The sequence below is a fragment of the Diaporthe batatas genome (assembly GCF_019321695.1).
Source record: "Diaporthe batatas strain CRI 302-4 chromosome Unknown Contig00028, whole genome shotgun sequence".
Taxonomy (NCBI): Eukaryota; Fungi; Ascomycota; class Sordariomycetes; order Diaporthales; family Diaporthaceae; genus Diaporthe; species Diaporthe batatas.
In genome coordinates, this window is record NW_025408575.1 from 55,025 (window position 1) to 69,894 (window position 14,870).

Genomic DNA, 14,870 nt, shown 5'->3' on the forward strand with positions numbered 1-14,870 from the left:
CTCCTCATACGAATTGAAGTTAGTGATGTTGCGAAACGCCTGCAGGGGGTTGCGGTAAATACCGTCTGTCACCGCTCCAACTCAACCTGCCTCTGACTTACCATAAGCCGCTATTTATTCCGGGCGACACTCATCAGAACAGGCAAAGTCAACAGGAATGCCATGTGAAGCTCACCTTGGAGTCAGTCTGTACGGGACCTGCATTGGCCGAAGGATTCGGTTCCCAACTTTGAGCGGACGCCTGGAGTGTTCCTGGCTGCCTGGCACCCGCCGCCTAGGAGTCTGACATACACATCCGTGCTCTTTATGCTTCGCGGAGATCAGCACTAGCTCAGCGCACATTGGCATTGTTTGTCACCCGACACTCTCTTGATAGGGGTCCGGAGACTTTTTTTTCGCGCGAGGATAGTTTCAACAACCCGAAATTCCATCATGACGATTCTTCGGTACTCGGACAGGAGGGCCGTGGCCTGACAGATCTTGCTAACTCCGCAATTCTCTTGCGGTCACAGATCCACAAATGTTACATTCACAAGTGACGTATTGGTGGCAATAAATATCAACAAGGACTCGGAGTTCAGCAAGGACTCGGATTTCAACAAGGACTCGGAGTTGCTCGGAGTAGGGTAGATGTGCGGCAACGGCGAGCAATCAGATCCGTCGTAATCGCGACTCCTAAGTTGGATCGCACGTACCCTAGGGTAGTTAGGTGCCTAGGTCCCTACTGAAGTATACCTACCTAGGTAGATATGAGCCTGTTTTGAAACATCGTGTTTCTAATTTTATAAGCAAGCACGGATTCTCCCATGATCATTAAAGATAATAGAAGCATACCTGGTAATCAAGGTTCTCAGTGACACGGGAAAGCAGAAGAGGTGTGAATGAACATTGTAGCAATCAAATGTAATCGAAAATAGCACTGAAAAGTTTTATCACCATTCTAACTACTTAGGTAGGTATCCTGCGGAGCATACACCGGAGGTCTATCCTGTTCCGTCAGCCCTCCACATGCATACCGACTAAATCGGTTGTGCGGCGGAATTCCACAAATTCGGCCCAAAAGGTGATTTCATTTACCTGGTCGGCAAAATTGAAATCGAGGTCCCCATCAAAAATGGCTGGGAAGTGGTGAAAGAAATCGTCGAATCGATCACGCCAGACACAGATTTCCATTTGTCCCAGGGCTGGCTCCGCGAGGAGTTCCACGAGGAAGTCGTCCTTAGATATGTCGAGCCACGTCAAGATAGTACGCATAAGCAAGCTACGCCACTCGGCTGGGAGCATACGGTCCTGGTCCAGCCGCATATAGTCGCACACAATACGAAATCCAGCGCGGCTCAAAGTCTTCAAGTCATCAGTTTGTCTCCACGACCGTGATTCCCCGAGACGGCTGCAAAGCAGACTCATGAAGCTGACAATGACGATGTAGGCGGACAAGGTGTTCCATTTCTCACTCTCTTCCAGCCGTTTACGCCTTTCAGCTGGCCCAAGCCCGTCACACTCTCTTAGCCAGCCCACGAGCTGGCTCCTAACGCTGAGCAGCTTGGATTCGGCTGCGCTGATGAGCGAGCCAAGGCTCATCGTTGCCGCTGGATTTGGTACGCGGGCACTGTATAGAATTTTGAAAGCGAGCTCTACAAGCCCCGCCAGGATACAGTCCTTACCTGGCTTCTCGACACTTTCTGCGACTTCCCGAATCAGGGCATGAGCAACCGCATTATCAAAATGTTGAGCTGGGTCCATCATTCGTTCAGCATGCTTTTGCCTGCTCATTTCAAGCAGACCAGCAACCTCTTCCACGTTGCCCATATATTTTTCCTTCGAGACATATGGCTGCTGATCGCCAAACCGGTGAATGATGCTACCTGCCTCAGTGAACATGTCCTGGACAGCAGGGTTGACAACTGAGCTAGACATTTTGAAGTACAAATAATGGCTTTCGGAGAGGACCTCGACTTTGAAATTGCTGGTTGTGTGTTGGTTCTTCGTATTGGATGTGGAGCTGAATACAATCTATGCATCAAGTTCACACAGGGCAATTTATGTACTTGGAAGAGGGACAGTGGGTAGAAACCGCCATCGAGAATGAAACAAAGACCACCGTATCTTGAACAAAGCCTGCAATGCTATTTGGACGCAGTTGCCCTTCTGAATCCGAATACAATAGGTATTGTTTGATAAACAGTACAAAGGTGAACTTGCAGATGGTCGTTGTGACCAAGCCACAGCGAAGCACAGAAAAGCTTTGTCTTGATTTTCAAGGGCCATTTCTCAGGTGTAGCATTACCAGGCTGTACCAAGTCTCTGTGAATGCAAGACCCTTGGGCCAACGTGTTCAGTCATCAGTGGGTGCAAAATTCATCTGGATCGCGGTCAATCTCCAGAACCTCAGCTTCCAACACGGTTTGATACTGTTCTTCGACCTTCATGTTCCATAAATCACTTGTCTTATGGTCTTCATATGTTATAGGCCGGTTTTCCTGCCTCATAAATACGACAACTCTGTCTTTCTCGGTTGAAGGAGATGCTTCGTTCCCTGATGTGGTCGGTATCGATGCCTTCAAGTTTGACCCCCACCAGCATTGAGCGGCCTCTACCCGGGATCTTGCGAAGCGAATACCTAACAGCGGTAATCAACACCTCGCAGCTGAGTTGCTATTTGACCATCATTGAACATAATATGGACTGTCTAAAAGAGCACGCCATTCAAGTTGATCTTGGGCATGTATCACGGCAGAGAAAATAATAGTCCGGTCACTTGTAACTTTAGAACTCAAGGCTCCCTAGTCTTGATATTGAATCCTGGATTTGTTATTGGAACAAATAAATAAACATGCAAATAACTCAACTCAAGTGACTTCACCTAAAAGCTCCATGCATGCATGAGTGCATAAACGAAACATGTTCACAGGGCGAAATTTAGGCATCTGCGAGTGTACTTCCTTCACCCATGGATGATCCGAATTGTTGAAAGTGGTTCGACCAGTGGCAACAGTCGCACCTTTAGCCAGATCGGTGTACCAAACACCCTCTCTGTTCAACTCGAGTGTTCTGTACCCATATTCACGCCACCGATTTAGAGCCCATCCCACTTGTACGTCCGTTATGGCGTCGCGGACGGTCATCTTAATACAGTTCCTCTCAGTCATGACAATGGCCGAGTCATCGTTGTGGTAGTTTGTGAAGAAATCTTCGGTCAAGGGGTCCCTTGTCACCCGATGGGTCTCCCACAGCGCGCGATATTTGCTGATACGCTCGTGGTCGAGTGCTTCGACCAGTACTACTCGCTCCTCTCCAAGCACACCGAAAATTCCTGACTGGATGGCGGGGCCTTTAGAGATGTGGATGCATACCTAGGTACTGTTTTGACGCAGACTGAGATCTCGTGTAGGTCTTCGAGCAAAGCCATGCTCTCCAACCATCCAAGATGTATGTGGCGGTCCCAGATGAAGCCATATGTCAGCGAGGCCGCGACTTTGTGGAGTGAACTTCTCTGGGACAGGAAAGCCAATGGATTTCCCTTGGCCTGCACTCTCATGCCCGGCTCCAGATATTTTGGGTGATGGAGATGGATGGCGTCGCGAGCCGGGTCGAGCCAGTGCTTATCAACAAAGGGATCAATGTCAGGGACAGCACCGCGTCTCCTAAGCTGCCCGCCAACGCGTCTCCTCAGCTGCATACCGTGTCTCCCATGCCCGCTCGGGCCATGGTCGTGTCGTAGCAGGCGTCCGGTCTCAAACGCCACCATTCGGGACTCGCGGCAGACGCGTGTTAAAACGGGAGGAGCAGAGTTGATCCGTGTCGTGTGCTCCATACAGCAACCCCGGCCTTCCTGATCGCCATGGATCGTGCGGCCATCCTCATCCCATCTATCACCATCGAGACCGGGCAGCCATACGCCGAGGGAGACAAGGCCGAGCGGGATGTCGATCTCTACGACGCGGCGGGGCAGACATTCTCTCCAGACAGCGTCGCGTAGTTCCCTGGGCAGCTGAGGGAAGAACTGGAAAGTCCGGGCCCCAGATCGGTCGTTCTCAAGAGCCATTATTCCTAGGGTCGAACGCACTTGTTGGCGGAAACATAGGCTCTGTTCTAAATTGAAAGGCAGTCATGCCCGAGGGTGCCGGTGGAGATATCACGTGAGACTGTGACAAGCGGAATGATCCCGTAAATACCGAGCATACCTAGGTACCTGTTTGAATTAAGTCTTTTTAACCATATTGCTAGAAACACCACCCTTGAAAAAGGATTTAGCAACAATTCCCTTTGTTTGCTGTAAATCAGCGGAGAAAGATGCTGTAGATTTCGGAGCTAACGTTACGTACCTCAAGTTCCAGGGTTCAAAGTGTGAGCGGAGTTTACAGCACATCTATGTAGGTACTTAAGTAGCTAATTCCTCGTGGTATAAGACCACCTGGACTTCGAAGTTTATTTGTCTTTCAACTCGCTTGACTGAAGGGTAGTTCTCCCCCTTCGGCTTATGATTCTTTGAGTTGCCCCTTTCAACCATTTTTGCTTTACAACAATATTGCCGGGCATTTGTGCCCAGCCCGGACATGCTTGGCTTTTTCCCTCGTCGCAAGCAGGCTAGGCCTCCGGTTCAAAACGCCTTCTATCTCCTGCCTCAACATCTCCGTGGTTCCATCACCCTGCACATCCTCGGGCTCGACTTTGGCACACGCGAGTGCTGCCTTCATGGTGTCAATTGAACCCCATGTGCTTCCTGATCTCCATTGCAGCTCGGCTGCCCAGAACCTTTTGCTCGCACGACGCACTGGGTCATCATCCTGGAATGCCATTGCCACCCTGTAGAAATGACAACCCTCAGCCAAACTGTTCTGGCTGATCAATAGCTCAGCAAGCGCGAGCCTCGTCTCTTGCGCCTTGGAAAGATCTAAGTTCGGAGGTGTGTTTTCGAGACTTCTGCGTAGAGAGTCTTCGTCTAGGCCCCTTGCGTCGCTGGGAACACATTTTGCAATGTCGAAAGCCTCCAATGGGCATCTATCTCGTCTCACCATACATTTTCGAAGCATTGATTTGCCGACTGCAACCACAAAAGATTCCGGTGTCTCGCCGGTTGAGACGCACAGTGCCTCGCCCCAAACGTGATTCAGAGGGTGGTTGGGTCCATGGACGATGATCGATAGCCTTTGTACGTGGTCCGAAAGCATATGACAGACGGTTAAGCAGATTCTAGAGTTCGTATATTGGCTAAAAGCAGCAATGGTATCGATCAGCCGCATGTACGCCAACGGATGGGCCCCGGTGATGGTCTGCTGCAGTTGGTCAAACGCCAGGTTTATATCTTTGAAAGCCTGCCGCGGATTCTCGTGCCGGGCTAGGCAATCCAGGCCTCGGACAAAAAGGGAGCTGAAGCTTCCCTGCTCTCCGTAACAAGGGCAGTGTCTGAACCATGTTTCTGGCTCATGGTTCGCCACGATATACATATGAAGATAGTAGCTGGCTGCTTCGACCTTTTCGAGGGTGTCCGGTCCCCGAAGCCTCCGTGGCGGGTTCACAGCTGTGGCTCTGACATCATTTCGGGCGTACGGGGGTGTCAAACCGGGTCGGCGTCTGATATTCCTCAGATGACGATCGATGCGGACTGCGTAGTCTGAATCCCTCTTATCTGGCCAGAATATGGATGAGGGGCCTTCCGGCTGTCCTATGGCCAGCTCCAGGGCCTCGTGGCGCTTGAGATTCTTGCGGATGCCCCATTTTCGGAACTGCGAATTGTAGACCTTGGTGCTGCGATCGATCCCTGTGGGTCAGCATATTGGAAGTGGCCTTGACTTGATCGGGGGTTTAATGCTCACCTAACATCCAAGCCATGTTGTCTTTTCATGGTCGCCTGTACCTCTTTCAGAGGTAGATCACGAATCCAAAATAGGCTCACCAGCTGCTCGCGATGCTTTTCCAATCCATTTGCAGAGTCCTTCTTGCCCGGTCGACGATTACCAGTCACAACAGGCGCTGGCGGCGGCATGCTGGAGGCGGCAGTCTCGGCATCTGAAATAATTGATATGTTTCGATGCCTTCTGAGGAGGGCAACAGGCGGCCCGGTGAATTCATCATCGTGGGTTTGGGATAGCTGCTCGCGTGGTTCCCGCGCAGTCATCACCGCCTTCTCGGCGCTCGTCCTCAACTCGGCCGGGGAGAACATGACGGTCAATCACCAGCCCTCGGGCTTATTGATGATTCTAGAAATGTGGGAGGATTCAGACTTCAGAACAGATGAAGATGACAGGTCGCGGGCATGAGACGATCGGGGTCGTGACGAATGCCAGATGCAAAGGAGACCTGATTCTCCGGTCCTTACCCCGTGGAAAGCGATGGCTCATTTTGCTTTGGCAATACCTTGTTGTGGCCTGCTGCTGTGCCGCAATATCCCGGACACTAGACCGTATCGGGGGACACGGAGTGATCAGGCATTCGCGTCTTACCGTGGTGGAGAGAATGCCACATCGTTATCGAGAGTCGAAGGAGTCCTCATTTAAGCATAACCCAACTGTATTCTCTTTCCACTGTTATTGGTACTGTAATTCTTCAAACGCTGGGTCTTGAGCGTTTACCACTGTATGAAGGCGCCACGTACATTTTACAAGTATGGGGATTAAAAAACGAAACCACTCAAGCATAACCCCGGGGCCGCTCCACAAGCCCCACACGGCCGCGGAATGAGCCTTGGTCCTCCGGATTCAAAAAAGCACCACACATGTCAGAGACATACACTACTATAGACCTGGCCGTGGTGTTTCAAGGACATATGCACGTAAATAAAACTAGTAATAGACAGGTGGGCCCAGTGCGAGAGCTGGCGTGCCTTTGACTCCTCCAGGAGCGCGTTAGACGTGTTAGAAACGACCAAAATTGGGGAGGGTGGCAGTTACAACCCAACCGAGCCAACAGCCGAGGCGTTTGGCTGGTAAGGCAGCTGGCTGTCCCCTCTGCCCTGCCAAGCCGGTTGGGGCTGAAGAACGCCGGGGCCCAACGTTTGATGCCCATTGGGCACCCTAGGGTAGATCGCTGCTGGAGCATTATGGTGATGGCTAATGATCTTGGGGACTAGCTTGGCACGGACACTGGTTCACGACAGAATAAGTTGGATTTCCAGCCGATGTGTACTGGAGTAGCCTGCCTACCAGTAGATACCTAGATAGGTAAATCATCGAGACTCGGTCTACAGTGAGATTTCAACAGAGCGCCCCCCCCCCTCAGGCTCTTAGGATAACCCCAAAATGAAAACAGACCAAGAGACTAGGACGACGAGGCATTGACATATGTAGAATTTGAGATCTTTAAAGACATTGAGTTTTTGAACCCTTTTTGGGATGATTATGATTGATGATATGAAAAAGAGTTTGAGCATGCCGAGAGACATCAGAATATGGTTAGCGCCAGAGGAGGTTAGTAGGACGATAGAGGGTATGCGAAGCCGCATATTACCTACTTAAGTAGGTACCTATCTCAAGTTAGCTATTCCACAGACTGGGCTCACCTACCTTTTACCCCTGTTCCCTGAAGTCTAAAATTCACATCCCTACACAAGATTAGCTCATTCACAAATTGGAGGTTTTCCTACCTTTGAGTCACAGGGCGACCTATTCACGCTGCCTATCTCACGTAGCCTGAAGTGCAGAGCGAGGACGCTGTGTTCTATCCAGCTTGCAATGGTCCGGGCTGCTGCTTGATACCATAGTAGCGACGTGGCCGACTTGCGACTGGGGTCCTATAAGCGTTAGCTCCAACCTCAGCAGCAAAGCTCTCCTGTCTCAGCGTGTTGGTCATTGAGCGAATCGCCTCTTCGTCCTCGGGGTCAAAAGAAGGATCCATGAAGCGCCGAAACTCCGTCTCGCCGTGAGGCTCTGGCGCGGCTTGCCGCGGGATAGGTCGTGCTGCAGCACGTTTCTTTTTCGAGGCGGATCTTTGGAAAAGGCACATCGTGTTGACCGTGTGTATGCTGTAGAGGTTGACAAGATGGGATCCCTAATGGGGTAGATGTGGTGTATCAATATACTAGATGGGGTGAGATATCTCCTTATTTATACAATTCTATCTAGGTATTGTTGCCGTGTAGGGAGGCTGTTGTCTTTGTCCTACCGAGTCTAAAGCAGGGATGGGTGGATGCAATAATACCTATTGTGATGCTTCTTGCCCTGCAAAGAAGACAATTTGAAGTCATAGGGTCTGACAATGCATTGTCTTGGTAATCTTCCCGAGTTGGAGATGCGAACAGTCAAAGAACCATGAATGAACAATGAAGTTGTAGCTCCATCACTGCATTTGAATCCTGCCGTGGGTCTCTGCGCTCCTCAACACGCAATACATCTGACCGTGGTTGCCAGAACAACCCTCAGATGAGCTGCGAATGAGTAGCCCCCATCTTCGTGAAATCAAGTGCTGTGTCTTTTCTTTTTCCATGTACCTAGGAAGTGCACCGTTCCGCAAACGGACCTGGACCATTGACCACTTTTACACACGGCTCAGTCATCAATTCTTTTCTTTCTTGTGACATATACCTCGGTAGATAATGGGCGAAAGCCCCACGAGACAAAGAACCAATACTAACCCTCTGTGTAGCCAACTGTCTCGTGGATAATCCCCCAAAAGCCTCACAGACGAACCTTGGAAGACTGGTCTCACACATCCCGGAGTCAATTGCCCTGGATACATTATTTACATCATGAATCGCGTCAGAAGCAACACACAAAGTGCCTTCGGCCGACTAGACGGATTCGATAGCCGGGGCGCACCACTTGATGGACCGTTTGACATACCTGATGCGGATCTCAAGCTTGAAGTCAGTACCCTCTCCTTCATAAGTGAATGGCCGATATATCAGCTGCGGGTGTAGAATCCAGTGCGTCGCGGGTACTGACAGGCCCACCACAGCAACAAGAGCAATTAGACTATTGGGCGGCCTTCCGGAGAGGTCTTTACGACGAAAGAAGATGGATAGTACAGCATGAGAGGGGGTTGCGGCGTCCAATTTATGAATTGTTCACAGTCCCGAAGAGGCGATCATGGGCACTCGAGGACCAACGGCCATCATGGACACCCGGGGACCAAGGGCCACAGCCAGACCCCCGCGACCCCACACGACCACGCATGGTCCAGGTTGACCAGCGACCCCCGGCAACTATGCGCTATCACACTATCGAAGCTCTACAAAATCCCGAAAAGCTTCGCCGTGCCGACGGGGAGATAATGAGGGGCGAGAACCCGATCATGACAGCCCTGCAGCCGCTTGGTTTTCGCTTCAAGAAGACGCTCGGCCAGGGCGGTGGGGGCATCGCGATACTTGTGGATTTGTTGGACGAGAATGGACAGGCGGAAGAGTGGGTGGTCAAGGCTCCTCTCGAGGATAACGATCTAAAGCGCGAGGCAAGAAACATGAGGGTAGGTCGGCGAGCAATAGAATCTGTTGCGATTTGCTCGTATCATTCGGCATACCACAGTATCCCCAAGCACTTTGCTAATAACTGCGGTATGTCGGTTTAGCGAATGGTTGGGGCAAGACACATGGTGCAACGCAAGTTTATCAGGGTACGTGGTCGAAATTTGCCCGCGGACCCGATTGCCCTCAATTCAAATGGGCGTGACAGCATCATCGGGATGGAACTGCTCAAGCATGGCTCTCTCGACGCCTTGCTCAGGAAAGTATCCCGTCAAAATTTGAAGCTAAGGGATGATGAGCTATGGATGATATTTCATTGCCGTGAGTTTCAAAAAGCAGGAACTCTTGAATACTTGTCTGCCATACTGACACGGATTCACAGTCTTCAGGGCTTGCGTGGCCTTGGCTCGCCCCAGAACGTGGAGTGGGGGCTTAAACCCCGAAAGAGACCCCATCCCGTTACTAGACGAAGCTATTCCACCGATCGGGCCTGTGGAGACGGAAGAATCCATGATCCATTTCGACATAGACCCTGATAATAGTAAGCATTTCGTCCTCATATCTGATGCTAGTGGGTCAAGCTAATACACGAAAAGTCCTAATTGGCGATTACGAAGCTGACCCGGGAAGTCACACTCACGAGACCGTCCCCATTTTCAAGGTATAGAGCGGCCTTTCATGATGGCAGAAATTTCAGGGTCATTAACAGTCTTCGAGATCAGTGATCTGGGTGTCGCCATGCGGCTCGATGAGCTTCAACGGTTCAAGAGTAATAACATGTACATTCTCCTTGTAGCGAAGGGCCTCGGTCCCGTGGTCCACTTGAGCACTACTGATGCGGGTGACAGGTATGTCATGTTGGCTACCAGAAAAATGGGAAAAGTAGAAAATCACACACCAGTAAGGAAATTGACACAAGTCTCGAGTGCTGTATCGACACTGGACCTAACATCTGTCTGGGATAGGAACAATTCACCCAGGAATGGGATTATCTAGCCGATGTACCCTCTGCAACAAATGAGCCAGTGGCAGGGAACTATACCTGGAAAAATAATCTATACGCGGTGGGAAACGTGAGTCTCTGTTTATTTTCAGAGCAAAGAATGGCTTAAGTGGTCGCGGATACCTACCTTGGTAATTAACACAAGCGCAACAGGTCATGTGGATGCTCATGACACGATGCTGTACCGCGATGCCACCAATTGCCACGGACATTCAATTGCGACCAAATGATTACGATACCGTTAATGGTTTTACATATGGTTACGACTTATTTGAAGAAGGCGCCGAGGACTACCACGCGACACTTAGGTCCATGGTAATATGGTGCATGAGTAAGTGATTTTCTCCTGGCCGATCAACCATACTTTGTTCGACTCGATGGCCCCCAGCAAACCCAGATTTCACGGCATTCAAAAACAAGCAGCAAACAAGCCGCCAGAGTGCCGCGAGACGAGGCCGTATCGTGGTATTACCATGAGGCTAACAAATTACCTGGTGCCATCTAGTGCACGACCCAGCGAAAAGACCAGACTTCCGCCAGCTAGAGGACGTTATCGTGGGCAACATCCGTTCCTTCCAAAGGGACGGCGACCCGAACACGGAAGGTAGGACTTCGATCAGGGACATCCTGACCACGCCCACGTCGCCGGCCGCCCCGTCCACGCCCCGGGCCGGGCCCGCGCGGCCTACCGCATCCTCGCTTGGGATCGAAGAGATCGAGGACCCTGCCGCCTGGATCCTGGGCCCGGAGATTGCCGCCGGTATCCAGCACGTCCGTTGGTCGTCGTCAGGGTGGCGGGAAGTCGACGCCGGCATCGAGGGCGCAGGGGGTGGTGCTGGTGGCAACCAGCCCGTTGTGATCGGGGTGCGGCCGCAGCGGAGCAACTTGCGGGCTGCCGTCAGGAACGCGTTCAGGTCGAGAGGCGACGGTGGTGGCGGCGGCGGCGGGCTGCGGAACCTGGCGCAGCGGGCAGGGCGTGGCATCAGGCGCGTGTTTCGCGGGGCCGTACGCCGTGTTTCGGGGTCGGTGGGCCCTCACAGGCGGACCCAGGTGGGGACTGCTACCGTTTCTCGCCCGGCGGCTCAGCAGGCTGATGGAGGACGGGGTACAATGACTAACCTCCAGTTCGCCATGGCTGCTATGGGGGTCGTCTATCCTGGGAACGTAGCATGGGCGCGACGAGGTCAGCGAGGCGGAGACAACCGAGGGCCACCGGCACCTTGAACGTGTAAGCAATATCTCTTGATCATGTGTACCGTGTAGCTGTGGACTTGTTAGATTTTTCAAACGAGATATATTGAAACCCCCTGTACCTATACCCAAGGTACCTCCTCCAGGGAAATTGTGGCTTGTATCACTGGTTGATATCCACCAGATGTGGTCGTATTATTCAAGCAAATGGTTGCGTTCTCGTTCAGTGTTCTATGCTGAGAACCCTTGGGAATGTATCCTGCTAAGGGATTAAGCATGAGCACGAATCCAGGGATTTTGATAAACTGTAGATCTCGAATTTCTTGGTATCATTAACACTATACGTGATATGTCTTCTCTAAAAGAGCAGCCGTTACGCTTGCCGGCGATGATTTAAGCAGCCTCCAACGTGCCAATCATAGAAAATGCCGCATCAACGCTCTCAATCTCCTTCTATAATGTGCATTCTGTAGCTTTTCATCGGTCCGTCTCGTGGGAGGTGACTCTGGCGAGATTCGGGGTATCAACGTCCGCAGAGTCGTCCTGATCACCGCCCTCGTTCTCCTCCAATATAGTGGCGTTCGCTGGGGGGAAATGTGATAGATACAGCACTGCCATGCCCACAATCGCAAGCGCAGCGTTGACATGAAAGGTCATGTACGCCTTCCCGGTCTCGGCCAGGGCAGAGAAAATGAATCCGAAGAGGCCCTGCGTGGCCAGCCTCGCGATGTTCTCCACCAGTGTCACCGCGTTCAGGGCGTCGGTACGGTCGCCGTGCGAGCACATCTCCGTGATGACACCTTTCGCGGCGGGAGCCGAGCCAGACCCCAATGGGAGCAGGAATGAGGCTATGTGAAGTTGAATCAGTAAGAAAAGCCCTCACGATGTCATACGACTTGGACAGATGCGCTTCAAAGGAAGGGAGACGATGATATATAATACTTACCAAGGAATATATGCCATCTCTCGGTGCACAGAGCAGCTGCACCAGTCATCAACCCATCCAGCAGCAGGCTCCATCGGAGAAAGAAAAGATCAAACTGACTTGCGGTCCGGTCTTGGTCGAGGCGCGTCTCAGGCTCAGGCATGGACTCCTCCTGCAAGTTCTGGTTGCCGGACCACATCGGCGCCTCCAGCTGCTCGGGCCGCGATGGTATTCGGGACAGGGCGTTCGGGTCCTTGGCTGGCGGCGGAGCATTCCGAGGGCCCTCAACCTTCCTAACCCACCACTTCCTCCCCGCGTCAATGATCTTTGGGAAGGCGAAGAACAAGAAGATGCTCCTGCACAACGCGTTGCCGCTCATCAGCCAGCCGTTGTCGGCCTGGGTGAAGTCGAAGTATGCCGTGGCGTACATCTGGATCAGCAGCGGGCCGTAGCTGGTCGCCAGCACGGCGAGGAAGATGCCGCAGCACAGGAAGAAGACGCCGAAGTGGTTTGCCACGCGCCCGTCCATGAACCGTATGCGCTGTGGGGCCAGGATCTTGAGCGGAGCGAGGAAGCCCTTGACTCCCTTGGCCTTTGTCTTCTTCCCGTCCGAGAGCGACGCCGGGTCTATGTAGGGTAGCACCGTGCGGGAGTAGAGCGTGGCGCACAGGAACAGGACAAATGCAACCTGGAAGGGCATCCTTATGCCAAACACGTCGCCGACCATGCCGCCCAGGAGGTAGCTGATGGCCTGGCCGAGCATGATGCACGCCTGCAGCTGGCCAAACACGGCGGTGCGCTGCATGGGCTCCACCAGCTCCCCGGCGATGGTGTTGACCACGAGAATGTACCCTGCCGGGCCGCCGAAGATGGTGATGAGCTGCGTGGTCTGGATGATTGTGATGCCTGCGTTGCCACCGGCCAGCACGCCAATGACCTGGGTGGCGACCCTGATGGCCGGGATGAAGGTCTGCTGGACGAGTGCGGCGCGCGGTCCCCACTTCTTGATGGACCAGCCCGTGATGAAAAGGTTGACGGTCCCGCAAAAGGTGGTGCTCATGCCGAGGATTGAGAACTGGGTTGCGGTCCCGGCTGCGATCTCGTTGACGGAGCATCGGTCTCCTGGCCCGGTGTGCGGCGGGTGTGTCTCATAGTAGACATCACATTCCATCAGGTGAAAGACGTAGAAGATGGGCACCTGGGTGAAGCTGAAGGCGAAGGTGATGATGAAGCCGGCAAGGAGGACCTTGATCGTGTTTGGGGGCCCAAAGATCCGCGTGGCCCAGGATCCCTTCGTCTTGGCCTCGGCGGCGTCATACTCCCCCACCGTGCCGTTGCCGATGCCGTTCCCGTTGCCAATGGGCCCATTGGCAGTGGTGGTTCCATTCTGGTGGCCATTTGTCGAGCCATTGAGGAGCGGTGTTCTCTCGTCTCTTGAAGCTCCCGCCATGTTGGTCGATCACCAGTGCAGCATGGCAGGTAGGAGGAACCTTGGAAGGATACTGGATGTTGGAGGTCCAAGGAAGAACAGTACCAGAAAATCTGCGGCAAAAAAAAACCGACGAATAAAGCCGGAGGAATGTCAACTGGTTGCAATCGCCCAATGGATCCCCGCGTTGCATCGCTGCCGGACCCGGTCGTTCGCAGCTGCCCGCGGGCCGGTGACCGGAAGCTGAGTAATGAAATCGGCGCCGCTGTCTGAGAAAAACGAAGTTGCGCCCCCCCCCGGTCAAATGACCCCTATTCATTAATTAAACCAAAAAAAACACCACCACTTACACAATACAAGTTAGGCTTCTTCTAATCCTTTCCTTAAAACTATTAGGGTTACTACCCTCTTTAAAAAAGATTAATTATAAATATTTATACTTAATTATTATATATTTAAATAAAAAAACCTTTTAATTATAAAAAGGAATAAAAATTAACTATTTTTAAAGTTTTTATAAGAATAAAAGGTTTTGTTTTTATTATATAAGTGTTTTTTTGTTAAAATATGGATAGGGGTTATTTGACCAGGGGGGGGCGCAACTTCGTTTTTCTCAGACAGCGGCTCGGCCAAATTTCAGACTTGACATGACGGCATTTCGGATCAAATCACGCCCTTTACTGTGTCGTGCTCCAAGGCTAGATATTGGCCGGTGCAAATGGACATCAACACACTGAAAATGTGGAAGTACACACATGTCGTGGAACTTGCCCGAGGGTCATCGCCAGGGTGAGACCGACTGGCACATCGGGCAGTGCAACCGGCACAAGGATTGGTCGATAACATGCCGCTGGTCCAGAACGGCTTGAAGGGCACTGGGGCACTGACGCTTTCCAGCATGCCATGCGAAGGCTCGCATATGATG

General features: G+C 52.1%; 4 protein-coding genes across 4 annotated transcripts; 1 reads left to right on the forward strand and 3 right to left on the reverse strand.

Annotated features, from left to right (window-relative positions):
* Nucleotides 1–996: 996 nt before the first annotated feature.
* KVR01_013509 (uncharacterized protein) lies at nt 997–1,917 on the reverse strand (the record flags this gene model as incomplete). The annotated part of the gene is made up of 1 exon (XM_044790274.1): nt 997–1,917. The coding sequence occupies one exon, from the start codon at nt 1,915–1,917 to the stop codon at nt 997–999; it is 921 nt and encodes a 306-aa protein (XP_044637437.1).
* Nucleotides 1,918–4,499: 2,582 nt separating this feature from the next.
* Nucleotides 4,500–6,266, reverse strand: KVR01_013551 (uncharacterized protein). The gene is made up of 3 exons (XM_044784259.1): nt 5,817–6,266; nt 5,594–5,748; nt 4,500–5,521 (listed from the first exon to the last, which is right to left on the reverse strand). The coding sequence occupies exons 1-3, from the start codon at nt 6,161–6,163 to the stop codon at nt 4,518–4,520; spliced, it is 1,506 nt and encodes a 501-aa protein (XP_044637479.1). The 5' UTR covers nt 6,164–6,266; the 3' UTR covers nt 4,500–4,517.
* Nucleotides 6,267–8,683: 2,417 nt separating this feature from the next.
* KVR01_013517 (uncharacterized protein) lies at nt 8,684–11,624 on the forward strand (the record flags this gene model as incomplete). The annotated part of the gene is made up of 6 exons (XM_044792948.1): nt 8,684–8,800; nt 8,893–9,399; nt 9,502–9,718; nt 9,780–9,889; nt 10,689–10,731; nt 10,906–11,624. 6 exons carry the CDS (start codon nt 8,684–8,686, stop codon nt 11,622–11,624), a joined length of 1,713 nt encoding a protein of 570 aa, XP_044637445.1.
* Nucleotides 11,625–11,903: 279 nt separating this feature from the next.
* Nucleotides 11,904–14,087, reverse strand: KVR01_013526 (uncharacterized protein). The gene is made up of 2 exons (XM_044788927.1): nt 12,538–14,087; nt 11,904–12,439 (listed from the first exon to the last, which is right to left on the reverse strand). Exons 1-2 carry the CDS (start codon nt 13,964–13,966, stop codon nt 12,069–12,071), a joined length of 1,800 nt encoding a protein of 599 aa, XP_044637454.1. The 5' UTR covers nt 13,967–14,087; the 3' UTR covers nt 11,904–12,068.
* Nucleotides 14,088–14,870: the final 783 nt, after the last annotated feature.